General features: G+C 41.5%; 1 protein-coding gene across 3 annotated transcripts in view; it reads left to right on the top strand.

Moving 5' to 3' along the window:
- The window catches only part of smg1 (SMG1 nonsense mediated mRNA decay associated PI3K related kinase), a 73,154-nt gene that overhangs the window by 7,968 nt on the left and 46,691 nt on the right, over positions 1-18,495 (top strand). For 2 of the 3 annotated variants that reach the window (XM_046414820.1, XM_046414818.1), the window contains exons 5-15: positions 255-313; positions 1,545-1,758; positions 2,461-2,586; positions 2,749-2,821; positions 3,682-3,779; positions 4,632-4,805; positions 10,903-11,124; positions 11,444-11,545; positions 12,871-13,161; positions 14,574-14,704; positions 17,746-17,907. In XM_046414820.1, the coding sequence (XP_046270776.1) occupies positions 255-313; positions 1,545-1,758; positions 2,461-2,586; positions 2,749-2,821; positions 3,682-3,779; positions 4,632-4,805; positions 10,903-11,124; positions 11,444-11,545; positions 12,871-13,161; positions 14,574-14,704; positions 17,746-17,907 (1,652 nt within the window). The remainder of the gene's footprint in view (positions 1-254; positions 314-1,544; positions 1,759-2,460; positions 2,587-2,748; positions 2,822-3,681; positions 3,780-4,631; positions 4,806-10,902; positions 11,125-11,443; positions 11,546-12,870; positions 13,162-14,573; positions 14,705-17,745; positions 17,908-18,495) is intronic. The other variant, XM_046414819.1, reaches the window with a different exon arrangement.

Below are 18,495 nucleotides of genomic sequence, written 5' to 3'. Positions count from 1 at the left end.
AGCATGTGACTTTATGCATTCTAAAGTTAAAAATTTAAATACTAAACATAATCAAAATGTTAGATTTTATCTCTCTTCAGTCAGTTAGCAGTGTGTAAGTACAGCTACACATAGAAAGTAGTTTAATTAGATACCTTGACTCAAAGCAAGAATGATTTGTGTCAGTTCACGCAACATAAAAGTAGGTTCATTATTCCTCGTGCTAAGTTGAAGCACATACTGATCATAGCGTCATTGTGTTTTCTCTCACACAGACCCTGGTCAAACAGCTGGACACCATCCTCAACATCTTGAATGATATTTTGAATGAGAGGTAAGAGGAAGCTGTGTGTTTACGTTTATTCAGGTTTATCTAGGTTTATCGGATTCGGGACTTGGGCTACATTCTGGACATGCTAGAAGATGTTGTCAGCCTAGCTGGGTCAGAAAAACCAATGACATTAAAAATAAGATTTTCTAAACAATGTACATTTTAAATGGAAAAAAAGGACTCAAAAAATATAAATACCTACCTGCCTTGCACCTTTGGAGGCAAGTTTCTATCATTTTTCTGTCAGAACTAGATTGTGCCAAAGTGGGGAACCGAGATATATATATAGATAGCCTGTAAAAGCTTTTGATCTGTTTGGATTTGCTGCTGTGTTAGATATTTTTTTTCCAGAAAAGTTGGAAAAATACATAGGTAGGTCAGTGCCTGTTGCTACTCAGGTAACAATTCAGTCCAATTCAGTTTATTTATATAGCGCCAATTCACAACAAAAGTTATCTCATGACACTTTCCAATTTGAGCAGGTCTAGACCAAACTCTGTAGTTAAATTGTAAAATATAGAGAGCCCAACATTCCCCCTTGAGCAAGCACTTGGCGACAGTGGCGAGGAAAAACTGCCTTTTAGAAGGCAGAAACCTCAGAGCAGACCCCGGCTCAAGATGGGCGGCCATCTGCCTTGACCGGTTGGGTCAGGCAACAATTATTGAAAATAGATGAGCTGTATAATGTAACAGTGTAGCAATAGGTAATACTGCATTCCAGACAACAACTAGGAGGAGGGAACTTGTAACATCAAAACAAACCAAAGATAATCCTGTGATATTTGTAACTGTGAGCAGTTTTTTTACGTTGCAAACTTGTTTTGAGAAGCTTGTCTGCATGGAAAAATCCATTCAGTTACTTTAAGTAAAATGCTGTCCTGTTCATGATTTTTGACTTTTGTTTCTGAGGATTCAGCACCCATTTACATAAAACAGCATGTAGTGCTTTAATTTTGGATAATTTTTAGTCATCTCAGTCTAACTACGCATGAATATCAAGAACCTAACGATTGCCACATGGATGTAGATATTCCAGTGAGTGAAAGAAGTAAGTGCTCTGATGTTTCATCTCTCCAAAACATGACAATAAGGTCTGGAGACAAACAGTACCGTCCTGAATGTGTCATAAATGAGACATGACTCTAAAAGACACCCTGTCATAGCAACAGTGATCACTCTCTGCCAGTCCCAAATTCTGTATGTTTTCTAACGTGGTCTCCCTGTTGGTGTGCAGCAGTAAACTGTTGTGGGAGTTGCGTCAGGATGCAGCAGCCTGCCTGGGTCTCCTCTGCACTGTGCTCAGCTACGAGGCTGAGCGTATCTTCAAGTGGCTTTTTCTCAAGTTAACTTCAAGCAGTCGTGACGAGGTTAAGCTCTTGTACCTGGTTGCAGCACAGCGTGCTTTGGAGGCTGCTGGTGAGAGGAAGGCCTTTTCTCAAGTCATGCAGGTAACCCCACACAGAAATTTTCAGTAGGCTTCTGTACGACCCTTGACTGTGCTTTGTTCCCAAATCACTCAGTGGCCAGCTTCATATGGAGCAAGGCTTAGGCATAGAGTGATGTTATATTTTAATGCGCTGTTCATGAAATGTTTTTTAAAAAACTGTATTTAAAGTACGTCTTTCACCTGAATACACCATATAGTTCCTGTCCCTCTGAGTTTGACAGAAGTAGTGGAATTGTAAGTGAAAAAAATGCAGTAGCGACTCTCAGCATTGTTGTTTTTGTTTTTACTGACTATTGGTACAAACCTGCTTAGCCTTCGGAGATTTACTTATGAAATAGTGTTGAATGGAAGTGTGATTTTTCTAAGGTAGGTATTCAAGACAAGGCAAGGCTTGAGTCCAAGTGATGTCAAGAGTTATTGGTGTTAAAATCCACATCAAGTTGCAAATGTTTTTTGTTTTTGTTTTTTTTATGTTACAAGTCCAAACTAATGAAATTTATGAAGTTATGTGTCCAAAATCTAGCATTTATGATCTTCTTCCAGGTTAGTAAATTGTCATGTAATGCTCCAAAGCCAATGAATGTCTTGTATTTGAACCATAGTAATATGGTTCAGATACATTACATCATGCCAATACAGATGTGGAAAAGTGTACTGGGATGATACCTGGGATGTGGACAGTCACCTGTTTTATGTGTTTCAGCTGGTGATGAGCAACCTACAGTCCATCTTGGAGAATGTTGACACACCAGAGCTGCTTTGCCAAAGTGTGAAGTGTATTCTTCAGGTGGCTCGCTGCTACCCGCATGTCTTCAGCACCAACTTCAGAGTGAGTGTTTCAGCAGTAATTGGTCCATTAGCTATACCCAGGATAGATCCCAGCTGACCCACTGACCTCTTCATTACTGTTTGGCTCCAACAGTGAGCGGTATTGCACAGGGTGACTGATGCTAATTTCATGCCCTTCTTAATGTTTGCTGTTTTCCCACAGGACACAGTAGACATCTTGGTTGGTTGGCACATTGACCACACACAGAAGCAGTCAGTGACTCAACAAGTTTCAGGTCAGTTTGATTTCTTACTAGCACTCGAGGATTTTTAGCATGGTTTCTGATGTGTAGATTGCGAACTTTTTTGTCACTTTCTGCTGGTAATAAAGTCGGGTTAACATTTAATGATTGGACATGGAATTTGGAAAACGTTTTGTATATTTCTGTGTTATAAGTTAAATTAATTCAACAGTTACATGCAACCGCTTGTCTACACAGAGGGAGTTTCAGCCATGTTTTTCAGTTGTCTATCTCATGCCTGCCTGATGATTCAGAAATGCTCCTATATTGATCAACCCATGTGTCAACACAGGAAATGACTTACACCTGTGGCCTTGTTCAGACTGCCAAAAGGCGAGATAGCTAAATACCACATGAAATTTGTCTACAGATATATCTCACTCCAGATGCTGTGGCCACTCAAATTGGAGTGTCTTTTGCGTCACTTACAATGTGACTCTCACAAAGATGACAACAAACTCAAAGTGACAGAAGTGCATGGGAGCAGCTGAGCAGGCATATCTGGCATTATAGCTTGAGTGACCACTTGTGATTGAATGTCACTTTACCAGTAAATATGCGAATAAACTTGTCTCTTGTCCCAGTGATATAGGCTTACGTTTTTTTAGCACAAAGAAAGAAATAACTGATTCTGTAACATTTGCTGAATTTGCAGTATGGCCCAAATATTATTTCATGCAGCATGTGTTCTTCCTAAATCAGACAACATAGAGGTAGCCTATATTGGTTATTGTGTAGCGTAATTGTAATCACATTGTGCTGCTGCTGCTCTGTCGACATACTACTCTAGGACTAGTAGTTGTCTAATGACATCCCAGTCTATCTAACACTCAGCTCTCCCTATCTGTGTTTAGGCTGGCTGCAAAGTCTGGAGCAGTTCTGGGTGGCAGACCTGACCTTCTCCACCACATTGCTGGGACAGTTCTTGGAGGATATGGAGGCATATGCAGAGGTGAGGTTAATCCAGATTCTTAAAGCATGCTGCTGAGACCACACTGAGCTTCTCTATAGCAAAGCTCTAAAGCCACTTAGTAGGCATCCTCTGTTCTTCAGATTTGATTCTGATACCAAAATTTATTCTGTTTATTTTCAATTCAGTTCAGTTTATTTATATAGCGCCAATTCACAACAAAAGTTATCTCATGACACTTCTCCAATTTGAGCATTTCTAGACCAAACTCTTTAATTAAACTGTAATACAGAGAGCCCAACATTCCCCCTTGAGCAAGCACTTGGCGACAGTGGCGAGGAAAAACTGCCTTTTAGAAGGCAGAAACCTCAGAGCAGACCCTGACTCAAGATGGGCGGCCATCTGCCTTGACCGTTTCGGTTGAGAGAGAGAGAGAAATAGACAGACAATAGGCTAGGATATTTATTCGGATATTTATTGATATAGAGTAGTGATCCAATACAAGTGTTAGTAAGTAATAAGTGTGCCTCACTGTGTGGAAGAGTCGGGGATTATTATTCTTTGTTATCAAAATTCTTCATAAATATTTTGTGTAAATAAGCAAGTAGATGCAAACATAAAATTCCCAATATCAGCACCATTGTCAACAATACCTCATCCAAACGTTGAGTCAGTATCTCCAATTTTCCTTTTGGGAATCAGTAAAGGATAATCATATCTTATTGGGCCGATGTCTGATATGAATATTAGTCCAATTAGTGTTAAAATTAGGAATTAGTTCTATTTTTTTTCTATAAAATTTGAGGTAAGAAGAAGCAAGGAGTTATGGAGTTTTCATTGTTTCATTATTGAATGTTTTTGTCCAAGACTTGACTGAGTCTGTTCTGTGTTTAGGATCTGAACCATGTGGTGTCAGGTGAGGCCCTGGATGAAGACATCCCCCCTCCATCGGTGTCACTGCCAAAACTAGCAGCTCTACTGAGGGTTTTCAGTACAGTAGTCCGCAGCATCGGAGAGCGATTCAGCCCCTTCAGAGGACCACCTATTACTGAGGTCTACGTCACAGATGTAAGAGCCACATCTAGGAGAACCTGACTGAGGGCTGTGTTCTTATCTTATTAAAGATACAATATGTACATCTCAATTCCCTTATTTAACGGTTTCTCACTCCCCATCTTAGCTTGACATGGAAGTCGTTATGGTCCGCATGCTGTCCGAAAGTTCCTACTTCTGCGAGTTATATCAGTTACCGACTGCACACTTCAGCTGATCAGACTGATTTGATAAATAAACAACATCGCTAAAATTTCGTGCTGGAAAGAGGACAGATTATAGCATAAACTGAAGTTCGAAACAAAAGGACCACAAATGACTTTCTTCATTTCTGAGAAAAATGTTAAGACAGAGTAGTATCAGTTCCATTTAGTCATGTGAATTTGATGATTCCTGAGCCGCCGGCTTGTTGTTATTTCAATTTTCCTTGAAACCTTTAACCATTTATATCATTTCCAGTCAGCTAAAGACACCACAGTCAATTTTAGTTATTAAATAATTAATTGATAATGGGAATATCGATAAATTCAAGTGCAAATAATTAATAAATAACACATTGTTCCAATAGAAATGAATGCTGTGCCTCTGAGCGGACTCAGTTCACGGTATAAACACAGAATGCAACCTCTTATTCATGTGCAGGTGTTTGTTAAACAGGTAAAGCATAGTATACTGTGTACCTTTTAATATTGGCAAAGGGTATGTGTTCAGACATCAGCAGCCTCTAAAGCCATTAACGTTTTCTCGATGTGCTGTCATCAGAAATGAAGTTTGCTTCAGACGGTAACAACTTTCCTTGTTTATTCTTTCCTTACATGGTTTCCATGTGTCTCTCCATGCATCTTCATCAAGCGGAACTAAGTTTTGTTTAATGGTTTAATGGATTATCTGGTTGTTCTGCTGTTTCTAAGGTTCCAGTGTTACAAGGTAGATCAGTACCAACTGAGGTCAGCAGGTGTTGGATTTTGTCTCTAATGTTTAAAATCTTGTCATTAAAACAGATTATAAAGTCATTGCTGCTGAGGGTCACAGGGATACAAGGCTCGATAGCACTGTGGCTCTCTGTCAGCCTGGATACAGTGCTGAACAGAAACCTGGGGTTCTTGTTTTCCTCAATTAATTTTCAATTCAGTTTTCAATTCAGTTTATTTATATAGCGCCAATTCACAACAAAAGTTATCTCATGACACTTTCCAATTAGAGCAGGTCTAGACCAAACTCTTTAATTAAATTTTAATATAGAGAACCCAATGTTCCCCCTTGAACAAGCACTTTTTGGAGTAATAGGCTGCTCTGGCAGTCCATAGGGTCGTCCTATATGATTTAAGGCTGACTTGCCAGGTTGAGCGAGATTCTTTGAGTTTAGAGGAACGTCATTTCGTTTCAATTTTTTCTGCATTTTGCTTTAGTGTGTGAACCTCAGTATTATACCATGGCGCTAGACTCTTGCTTTGTGTTTCTTTTTTGGCGGGGCAGTAGAATCAAGTGTTATCCTTCGTGAGTGTGCAGTGCTATCACAAAAGTGATTGATTTCAGAGGGACTACAATTGTTGGAAGACTTTTCTTTAGTATTGGAATGTTCTGCGGTACTGAGACATGATGCTGAAATAAATGACAGTGGCATTGCTTCCTTAAATTTAGCCACAGCACTATCAGACAGGTATCTAGTATGGCAGTTTTTTCTTGGTGGTATGTAGTCAAGTAATACAAATTCAGAGGTTACTAAACAATGCTCAGCTAAAAGAGGATTTTGTTCAATGACTTTTAAATTCTGAATTTCAATGCAGTATGTCAAACCAAGGTCAAGAGTGTGATTAAAAATAGTGAGTGGGTTTATGTTGCCACTGACAGAAGCTGATTGAATCGTACAAAGAGATGAATACTGTGCAAAGGCTGTTATCATTGTCCACATGGATATTTAAATCACCCATAATAATTCCTTTATTCATTGTTTATTTGTAAGGAGTAGACTCAATAGAAACTGAAAATTCCAGTAGAAATTCAGAATATGGGCCAGGAGTGCGGTAGACTACAACAATACAAATTGGTTGTACTGTTTTCCAGGTTGGGTATGAAAGACTAAGAACAAAGCTTCTGAATGAATGATAGTTGAGTTTAGGCTTTGGATTGAATGATAGGTTTGGGTCAAAAATAGCTGCAACTCCTCCTCGGCCAGTGTTAATATGACTGTGGGGAGTGGATTCATTTAGGCTTTGATTTAATTACTTTAAGTGGTCGGGGGACAGACACAGTCTCCATGGGATATTGGGTGGGTAACTGTAATGGAAGCGCAGAGAGGCGTGTAGGACTGCAGCTCTGCCTCCTGGTCTCAACTCTGGGTTGTCATGGTTTTGGTTTAATAAGAAACTCGGTCAGATTTCTAGATATGAGAGCTGCTCCATCCAAAGTGGGATGGATGCCGTCTCTCCTGATGAGACTAGCTTTTCCTAAAAGGTCTGCCAATTATCTTCAAAGCTCGTTTGCTGGACACCACCTGGACAGCCAGTCAGATGGGGTAGGGGTCCAGAGCAAACTGCGGAATCCAACATAGCCTTTGCAAGAGTACATACTGACTCAACCTTCATTTTAGTGGCCTCTGACTGGCGCAGCCGTGTGTCATTACTGCCGACATATATTACAGTCTTACTGTATTAATGCTTATCCTTGGCCAGCAGTTTAAAATACGATTCCATGTTGTCCTTGTTGCTCTGGCCCCAGGAATGCATTTGACTGTGGTCGCTGTTGTCGCTAACCTTTCGTCACCTTTCTTACTATAGAGCTGCCGATTGGAATTTATAGGCGTATACTCACAGACCAGACTCTGTGTGTGGAGCCGACTTACCCGAACTGCTTTGCTATTGTCCTCAGTGACTTTATCAAAGGTAACCTCGCACACAGAGTCCTAAAACACAGACAGCTCATTAAATGTCTGAGCAGAGAGGAGAACATCCTGGATCACTGGATCACACTAAAGTTAACAAAATCCTGTCATGCTGTACCCCGTGCTGTGCTTGGACACTTGGTCCATGCCTTTTTTCACCTGATTCCTGCATACAGTCAGAAAAGAAAGCTTTCTAAACCTGTTGAGGACATCAAAACACTGAGCTAGCACAGTTGTGGCGAAACTTCAGGCGTGTTTGGACTCTACTGACTAGGATGTGTTCAAGACTGCTACCAACAGTCTGGATGAGTACACAAAGACTGTGGTGTCATACATCAGCATCTGCGAGGACTGCTGTGTACCGTCATGCACCTGGCTGAGTTACAACAACTATAAACCCTGGTGCGCTGCCAAACTATGCAATGGCAGGAGAAGGAGGAAGCATTTAGGAGTGAGGACAGAGACAGGTTCATAGAGTCAAGGTACAGGTTCTCAACCAATGACTCTACCTCTGTCTGGAAAGGGTTCATATAAATAACAAACTACAATCCTCAAGACCCCCACTCCACCAACGACCTCTGCCTCACCAACAGCCTGAATGAGTTCTACTGCAGATTTGAAAGACAATGGGACAGTCCTGCACTTTTCTCGCACAGCACCTTCCAACAATAACTCTAGCCCCCCACCTTCACCTCCCCCACCAGTGACTCTCCACAGCCACTCACTCCAGAGACCCCCTCCCTCTCCACCACACAGTCTCTCACCATCCTGGAGAGAGACGTCAACAGACGTTTTGCGAGACAGAACCCCTGCAAAGCACCTGCTCTGGACTCTAGTCTACTCTGCGGTTCGCCTGTCCAGTGTTCACAGACAATTTAAATACGTAACTGGAAACCAAGAGCCACAGGGCTTAATGACTGCATCCTGTCGCCCTGACCTCTGTGGTCATGAAGTCTTTTGAGTCTTTTGAACCTATGCCGGGATCCTGTTTGTGGACTTCAGCTCCATCAACACCATCATCATCATCATCGCTGTTAAAGGACTTTCCCAGCTGAATGTGCCAGACTCTGCCACCTGCAGGTGAATCACAGACTTCCTGTCTGAAAGGAAGCAGCATATGAGGGTAGCACTTGGACCATCAGCACTGGTTCCCCTCAAGACTGTGTTCTTTCTCCCATACTCTTCTCGCATTTCTCTGGAATCTGTATCTCCAGTCACCAGTCTGTCAATCTCCTGAAGTTTGCAGACGACACCACCCTCATCAAGCTCCTCTCTGAAGAGGATGAGTCGGCCTACAGGTGAAAGATTGACCATCTAGTGGCGTGGTGCAGCCACAACAACCTGGAACTGAATGTGGTTAAGACAGTGGAGATAGTAATAGACCTCAGGAAGATGAAGACCCCTCTCACCCTGGACATGGACTCTTTGAGCCACTCCCTTCTGGCAGGAGGCTGTGGTCCATCAAGACCAAAACCTGATGCCACAAGAACAGTTTGTTCCCCTCTGCAACCAGCCTCGTGAACAACACATAGCCACACACGGCACCTCACACACAAACTAACCTTGCTGTAAAGGCATTTCATTACATGTTACGTTGTGTATTCTATGATCTGTTTATGAGTTACATTAGCGCTCGTTCCTGGTCATCCTGTTTTTTTTTCTTTCAATACTGTGAATACTGCAGGATCATATTTATGCACTGACTGTACAGCTCTCATGTTTAAAAAATTCCAGTCATGTCACTGTGCATTCTTTTTAATGCTTTTGTCATACTTTGGTTTTCTTATTGTAAGTTCTTTCCAATTCTAGTATTATATTTATATTGCATATTTGCACCTTATGCCAAGACAATTTTCTTCTGGTTTTTTGTGTAACATACGTGGCAATGAAACAGGTTCTGATTAGAATAAGTACTGTATGTTCTTTATTCTTTGGATGGTGAACACACTATTGATGTTGTATCAATAAACTTGATCTGAAAATATATATTTGTTTTCCTGTTTACATCACCTGCCTGATGGCTTCTCTGGACGAATGCTCAAGGACTGTGCGCACTGGCTGAGGTCTTCGCCAAGATCTTGTTCCAGTCAACCCTGCCATCTTGCCTGCATCTTGTATAACAGAATAATCACATTGCCAAAAAAAAGCCCACCATCAGTAGCCTGAACGCCTGCTTTCCAGTTGCACGTACATCTGTTGTCATGAAATGCTTTGAGAAACCTGTCCGGAGCCACATTATCTCCAACCCCCATCCACACCTGTTTGTCTACAGAGCCCCCTTCTCTATATGCTCTACACCCCTGACTCCTCCTCCACCCCCTCCAGCAACAGCATCATCAACAGTTTCCTGATGATACAATAGTTATGGGGATCATCTCTGCAGGGGATGAGGCAGAGTGGCCGTCAGTGTGGTGCCCTGGCCTTACAAACCACCAAGACCAAGGAGATGGTTATCGACTATACAAGGAAAAAAAAAAACAGACATTCAGCTCGTGTACGTCGGCGGGGACTGTGTGCCAAGGGTCTCTGACTTCTGGTGTCGGGGGGTGCAGATAGAGGAGGACCTGACCTGAGGGCTCACACAGTGTTGGTTAAGAATCCACAGCAGAGACCTCCTTAGGATCCTCAGAAACAACCACCTTGCACAGAAACCACTTGTGTCTTTCTACCACTGCTCCACAGAGAGCGTTCTGACGCTGTTGTTCGCCAGCGGCATGGTAGTAGAGAGGAAATATTCCCTTGTCACCACTGCCCAGAAAATCATCGGCTGCCCTCAACCCTCTCTGGAAGATCTGTACAACTCCCACTGCCTGAAAAAAAAGCCCATAGCATCCTCAAGGACCCATCCCACCCAGGACACTGTGAACTGCTTTGGACCCTCGGGCAAATGGTACAGGACAATAAAAGCATGGATAAACAGGTTAAAAAACGGTTTCTTTGCCAAAGCCATAACTGTACTCCCAAGAAGTGTTTCTGGTCTGCTGCAAAATTTAAATACTTTTGTATTGTGCAATCACAGACAGCATAATGTGGAATGTATGTGTGTATGGTTTTTGTCTTTCGCAAATTTGAAATCAGTCATGACAACGGAGGCACAGTCTGACGCTAGCAGTATGGGATGTGTTTAACTTTTTTGCGACATCCTCCTCAAGCCGTGATTGTAAATGCCATACAAAGGTTTTTATGGTATCGGAGTATTGTTTTATTGTGGTTGTTTTTGTTTTGCCTCAGGTTCTGAACCGGGTCCTTACCTGTGTGACTACAGCGAAACAGGTCCAGTTCTCAGAGGCCGTTCTCACAGCAGGAAATGAATGTGTTGGTGTGTTGCTGGCCAGCGTGGAACCCTGTGGTCATCTAATGGAAGCTGTCCTAGCCTATGGTCTGGACCAGCTGGACTGCTGCCAGACCTGTGGCTCAGACTACAATCTGGCAGTGCTCAGCCTCCTCACTCTGGTACTGTCACCTATATCAAACTAGAATTATAAACCCACAAATGCTCGGACTATTTATATTTGTTCTTTCTGAGATTATACTCCTTCTTCCATACTTTAACACATATTTGTGTTATGAGAGTTAAAACCTGATTCATAACTTCAATCATGTTGATAAATGTACCTTACTGTTATTTGTGTAAGTGGATTCCTGCCATCGCCATTGAATTTTCAGAGTAGGCTTTCCGATAGAAAAGCAGACATGTAACTGCCAGAGCCTTACTGTTCTGTTAAACTTCTGTTCTCTGTTTTGAAGTCATCGACACCTCATTTGCTTTCAGATAGTGGACCAGATAAACACAAAGCTGCCGGCAACCTTTGTTGAGAAATTGTTGGCACCTGACTCCCAGCTGCTGAAGCTGCGCTTCCATAGAGAGAAAGAGGTGTGTCAGTGTGTGTTCCTTTATGAAAAAAACTGTTTGTGTGAAAGTTTAACAATTCTTTGGTTAATGTTTTTCAGTACAGTAAGTACAATCGACATACCAAAAGTATGTCGTTACACAAATATTCCAGCCATATATTATAGTTGAAGACATGTCTCTAAAACAACGAGCAAATTCATGCTGTTATAAAATCCTCTATTCTTGGGACGGGGCTGCAGCCACAAACAGCCACAACAACACTGGTTGGGTCAGTCACTGCAGTTGGCCAGTAAGGTGTTGCTTGTAGTTGTTGTTCAAGTTTATCCAGAAATGTTGACGGATTTTAGGTCAGAGCTATACGCAGACCAGCTAAGTTCTTCCGCACCAAACAGTGTAAACCATTTCTTTATGGCTTCTATGGAAAGAGCCAAACATGAACTGCTGCTACAAAGCTGGAAGCACACTTTTGTGTAAAATTGTACAGTACTGTGCAAAAGTTTTAGGAAGGTGTGAAAGCTGTTTTGCTTTCAGTTAATGACTGTGTTTCAACCTACTTGTGAAATTGATGGTCATTAGTACCTTTTTGGTATAACTGTTTGATCATACACCTGACTGTAATCCTACAAAATCCCTGACTTTGTGCATTTGTACCTATACGAATTGATGCTGGTTGGAAGGCAAAGGGTGCAACACCAAATATTGATTTGATTTAGATTTTTTTCTTTAGTTTGCTCACTTTGCATTTTGTAAATTCAATTCAATTGTATTTAAAGTGCCAGTTGATAACACTGTTGTCTCAAGACACTTTACAGTTGTGTAAACAACACATTCAAAAAACAAAAGAAGAGAAACAGAGGAAAAACAGGTCCCAGGCAAAACCCCACACTGAGTAAGCATTTGGCGACAGTGGTGAGGAAAAATTTCCTTTTAACAGGCAGAAACCTCGAGCAGAACCAGACTCAGTGTAGACGGCCTTCTGCTGTGACCGTCTGGGAGGGAGAAGGGGGAGAGGAGAGACAGGGAGATGGAGATAGAGAGAAAAAGCAGAGGGAGAGAGGAGAGACAGGGAGGATAGAGAGAACAGTGCAGAGCAGGAGCAGCAGGATTCAGGCAGGGCCATGGACAGGGTTCTGGATCCAGCACCTCTATCAGTACAATAGGCAGGGTCATAGAGGGCTCAGGATCCAGCAGCGGGACCGGGCCTCGAATTGATAAAAATAAACAATTATTATTTATAATTTTGACGGCATTCTTTGTTTACAGCATTTTTTTGACACCTGCCTAAAACTTTTGCACAGTACTATGTAAGGTAACACTGATATTTCCATTCATTGTGAATTCCACAGGTGATGTCAGCTGTTCATGGTGTGTACCAAGCACTTTTAAGCCTGAAAAACATTCCAACACTGGAAGCAGCTTATAAAATGGTATTGGGCGAGATGGCATGTGCCCTGTCTAGCCTGATGGCAACCATGGAACCCAGTGGTGGGGTACCAGCACCTGTTGGCCCCTGCCCCAACATCCAGCACCCTGCTTTTGCATCCCTCACCTTACCCCAGGAGAAGGCCCAGTTCACCGTCATCTTCAACCTCAGCACCCTTACCACTATTGGCAACACCAAAAACTCTCTCATTGGGGTGAGTGCCTTTGTGCTTTTCCATACTGCTAATCACGACCTAGCATTCTGAATAATACACTTGTTTGAGAGGCGGCACTGGTAAAATGATTGTGATGATTGTTTTATTCCTACGGAACATGTGACTTTACCAGCTGACTGTAGATATATATACCTGCTCTGCCGGCTCTAAAGACTGACTGCATCTCTTTCACCTCCCTCTCCCACTTCTATGCCCCCCACACCCCCAAGTCACTTCAGCTCACTTGTAGTAAATCAGCTTGTCAGTCAACAGTCAACCATAAGCTCAAATCAAAACTTTACAACCGTGATACTGATTGACCTTTCGTTTTCATTGTTGGTGACTCTGTTATTAGATTGGTCAAGTGCATTTACATACTTTTTACCAGGACTCAAGACATTTGATTTTATTGAACTAATTCCTGCTCTCCTTGACAGTCATCATTCTGTCCACACTATCATTTTACACACTGGCACCACTGACCACATTTCTATACAGTCTATCAAACTTTATTATGAACTGGAGTCTCTCAAATCCACTATTGAAAGCCTGGGAAAGGCGTTTATACTGTCCAGTCTTTCTCCCACTATGACCAAGAACTCGGAACTTGTCTTTTTAGTCTGAACCTTTGGATGTGAACTTTCACTGCTACCACTGTACTTGATTTTATTAGTCATTTTGGTTCCTTTTGGAATGGGATAGTAGGATGGGTTGCATCCCAACAGAAAAATAGCAGAAAAGTTTTTAATTTTAGTAACTTTTTTGCTTTTAGTCTAAATTGATGCTTTCCCTAGTAAGACCCTGCTCAGCATCTTGGCTCTGTATTTCATAGCCTTGTCTGTGTATAATACACTATAGTATTGATCATAGTCATAACCCCCAGAATCTTTTTCTTGCTTCAGCCAGTCTATTTACGCTATACAGACAAAAGTGTCTTCAATGATTCAATGACATTGCGTTCTAAATGCATTGACGGCTTTGCAGCTATAACAGCTGCCATTCTTCTGGGAAGGCTTACCACAAGTTTTTGGAGTATTTCTGTGGGGATATTTGCATTTGGGAGGTCAGGAACTGATGCTGGACGAAAGGCCTTTGATCCAGTTCTTAACAGTCACACTTTCTGATACACAGCCACTGAAACAGCTTTGCATTTTAGTGCTATGTACATTCATCTGTATCTTGTGTAACGTGATAGTGGCTCTCTTGAAAACATCAACCGATCAAAAATCAACAAATTACAACCTGTGTAACGGTGCAGGTCATCAGATAATTACTAGGCTTATGGAAGCTACCTCTGCTTCTCAGTCATTAGGTGGTGAATGTTGTTAAACAGTGTCAGGATGTTTAAATGTTTGGACTGCTAACAGATGAATTGTTTTGGTTTCATATTGTAATCTGTTTTATGTGTTTAGATGTGGGCGTTGTCTCCTACGGTGTTTGCTCTGCTCAGTCACAATCTGATGCTGGTCCACTCTGAGTTGGCAGTCTACTATCCTGCCATCCAGTATACTGTGCTCTACACCCTGTACTCCCACTGCACAAGGTAATACACACACCTGTACTGTAAACACTGCCAGTTTTCTGAATTTTATATACCTATTAGTCTTAAGTGACCTCAATCCTTTCACCCATTTGCACTTTCTTCCTTGTTTACTTGAGCTGTCACTCAAATTGGTGAGCAGAAGTAGCTGTTTGAGTAATGCAGTTACTTCAAAAACTCTTAAGATTCTTTCATGCTGTTGTATTTTTAATTTCAAGTTGATTTAAATTAAACTATAGCCCAACTCAGGCTCATTGGGTTTGATGACATTGGAAAAACACAGACCTCGACTGGAACTTGATTGGTAGTTGGAAACGAAGCGGTAATTTTTGTTTTAAAATTTTGAAACAAAAGAAAAATCATAATCCTTATGGCACCCCCCAAATACTGCTCTCATTACCCCTGTTGGGAGGGTTGGGGGTGGGGTGGTATGAAACAGACCATGTTTAACTGAACTGTTGTAAATTACCTTGCTGGCTTCGTTTGGCTTTTAAAGTGATGGCTTGGTGTCATTCAAATAAGTTGGTGCCTTTAATGTTTCCCATAGCTTTACTCAGACATGACGCAACATTTATGGAATGAGCTGTAATATTTGGCAGGCGGTGGGAGAGAGTGGAAGAGTGGTACAGAGGGGGAGAGATGGATATGCATCCTATACCGCTGCCTAAGATCAATGTAACGAGTGAATTGTCTTAATCTTTATTCCTCACTCAGAAGAGAACACAAAACAGTATAATGAACCACTTGAGTTTTTTCCCTTGTGACTTGTGCCACTTGTGCCTCCTTCCTGATGCCGTCTACCGCATGCAGGCATTGTCTTAGGAAGCTGACGGGGTAAGGAAAGGCACCACCACACCTCAGCGTGCTCAGGGCTCCTTGCGTGACTGAAGGGATTCCCGCCTCAGGCAGGGACAATCCACAGCCATTGCTGTTGCTCAGTCTCTTCCAGCGAGCAATGTCGGGATGGGAGGAATGTGTGCTTTTTTGTTTTCTTCCAGAGCCTGTCATCTCCTAATAAAGAGCCTTTTTCCTGACAGCCAGTTTACCTCCCTCACCACTGAGTGTAATGCACCTGTTCAAGCACGTGATTTTTTTTTTTCACTCATGTCTCCCCCATTGCACACAAACTTAATGTGTCAGCTGCCTCTGTCCAACACACACAGCAAAAAGATTTTTTCGTCTGTTGTAAGTACATCAGCCTGTCCAAATTATCCACCTCTCTTATTGATTTCCCTACTTTTCACCCATCAGTGCCTGTTAGTGGAGTTTTTTTTTTTTGCCATGGCATGAATCTTTTTTGGAATATAAGCTTTTTCAGCTTTAGCACAAAAGTGTTTTCCAATGAGCCCAGCTAGCTAAATTGGTCAAGTGTAAGATTCTTAATCTTACAGGTCTGAGCCCCACTTTGAGTGCACCTTTTTGGGCTGTAAGAGACATGCAGTTGTCTTTCACAGTGGCAGAGAAGGTTCCATTTCTTGACCTCTACATCAAGTGCATGATGAAGAGACCATTTAGCATTTAGTTCACCATTAACATGTGTAAGCGTGCGTGCACTTTCATGTCCTCATCATCCCCAATTCCTGTGCCTTTCTCCTTCAAATGGGTGCGGTTTTCAGGACGGTCATCTGCCTTTTCTCACTCTTTTTCAGAATGTGTGAAATCAGCCTTAGAGTCCTTATGCAGGAAGGGCATCAGAGTGCTGTTTTTATTTGGATGATCTGATTATAATGGCAGCATCCACAGAGCGCGCTATGCTCCGTACAGTAGAGCTTGTGATGCTCCAAATTTGCAGCCAAATTTCTGTGCATTGTAGAGGCGACCCAGAGTTATTATTATTGGAGATATGTGTGCCTACCAAATTTCATCATGCATGTCAGTCATACAGTTTGGCCTTGCAAACGCTTTTCCTTCTAAAAATATTTCTAGACTCATTCTAGTCTTGGACCCAAAACAGATCACAATTTTTGCAGATCCTGTCAGGTCTGCTAATTTTTGTGAGTTTTTCATCCATGGGAAAGGCTTCTTGGGCTTCAAGTACATCTTGCACTTTTAGTGCTCAGGCTTTAATAATAATAACGAAAAAAATCCTATGAATGACAACAGGGTCCTCGCATCTTTTAGTGCTTGGGCCCTCATAACAATAACGAAGAAAAAAATGTGAATAACAAAAGGATCCTTACACTTTTAGTGCTCGGGCACTAAAAGTGTAAAGACCACCCACAGTCACCTAAGACTCAATCGTACAGGATAGCACTTTGAGGGAAAGAGGGGAAAAAAAAGATTTATATGTATCATGAGGAATTCATCTAGACACCAGAGATTTTTCCTTTAAAATAGGGGGTCATTTCATTCGTGCATTTTTTTTGAAAAAATAAATAAATGATTTCTGGGATCTATAGCTTTAAATTCTATCACTGTATTCCCAAATGCTTTTCTGCTTATGAAAAAATTGTCCCTTGTTGCTAAATCTCATGATTTTTGAACTCCAGGGCATCTTCAGTGAAATTTGTTTTGTATCGTCCCGACTTATAAACTACACTCACCTACCAGTCTGAAGTGAAACTGTTAACTTGGTGCACATGTAAAAGAGATCTCTGTTTTAATGGGGATATTTCCATCATAAATGAAGAAATGACATGCTTTGCCAAGTTCTTCCACATCGTCAAGTTACTGGAGTCTAGGGAAGTAGTCACTGGATCTAACTCTAGTTCTACGAGTGCTTGTGCAGCTTTCTACCTGCATATAATTGCAGCACAGTAAAACATTATTTCTAGTATGCTAAAATATTGATCACAGTCATGATAGTATTGTAAAATCCTTGTCGTGGCAAAACATGACACCAGTGACAATGACAACGAAGGTATACCTCTCGCTCTAACAGTATACTACGGCAGATTTTCCCCAAGGTTTTAGTAGTCACATTCAAAGTCAATATTTAAGTGAAAGCACTGAATAACATTGTGATGTTGGTTTTAATGCTATGTGATTACTATTCTTAACTGACCTTGTGCTTGTTTTGTTCTTTGTTTTTTTGTTTTTTCCAGACATGATCATTTCATCTCATCCAGTCTGTCCTCATCTTCTCCCTCCTTGTTTGATGGCGCCGTCATCAGCACTGTGACAACAGCGACAAAGAAGCATTTTAGCACACTGTTAAGCCTTCTGGGAGGTCTGCTGGTGAAAGAGCACCTCTACCTGGAGACCAGGTTCTTTTTCCCTGTCTTTAACACATGCATGCACACCCAGACATTAATAATATAGCTAGTTACATCAGCTGTGTTAGTGTGCACATGCGGTATTAATATGCCTTTTGTTGGTCTTTGTACAGTACACTCTCTTTGATGTTTTCACCTTTTATTGCTTTTATGAGTGGAATCATATTCAATATAATTTTGCTTTTTTTGACAAAAATTTAAAAAAAAAACAGTTGTCAAAATAAAAACAGATTTCTACAAAGTCATGCCAATTAAGTAGAAGTTTATGATGTAAAATAATTCATATCAGTATTTTGTAGAAGAACTTTTGGCCACAATCACAGCACGTCTGTGTGGATAGGTCTCGATCAGGCTTGCGTGTATGGACACTGCAATTTTATGCCATTATTCTTTGCAAAACTGCACAAGTTCTATCAGGTTGCACAGGGAGTGGGTGTGAACAGCCCTTTTTGTGTCCGGCAACAAATTCTCTATTGGATTAAGGTCTGGGCTTTAACTCGGTCACTCCAGAGCATTCACCGTGTTGTTTTTAAACCATTCCTGTGTAGCTTTCACTGTATGCTTTAGGTCATTGTCCTG

The sequence above is a fragment of the Scatophagus argus genome, chromosome 16 (assembly GCF_020382885.2).
Source record: "Scatophagus argus isolate fScaArg1 chromosome 16, fScaArg1.pri, whole genome shotgun sequence".
NCBI classification, from domain to species: Eukaryota; Metazoa; Chordata; class Actinopteri; family Scatophagidae; genus Scatophagus; species Scatophagus argus.
This window is presented reverse-complemented; position numbering and strand designations above follow the sequence as displayed.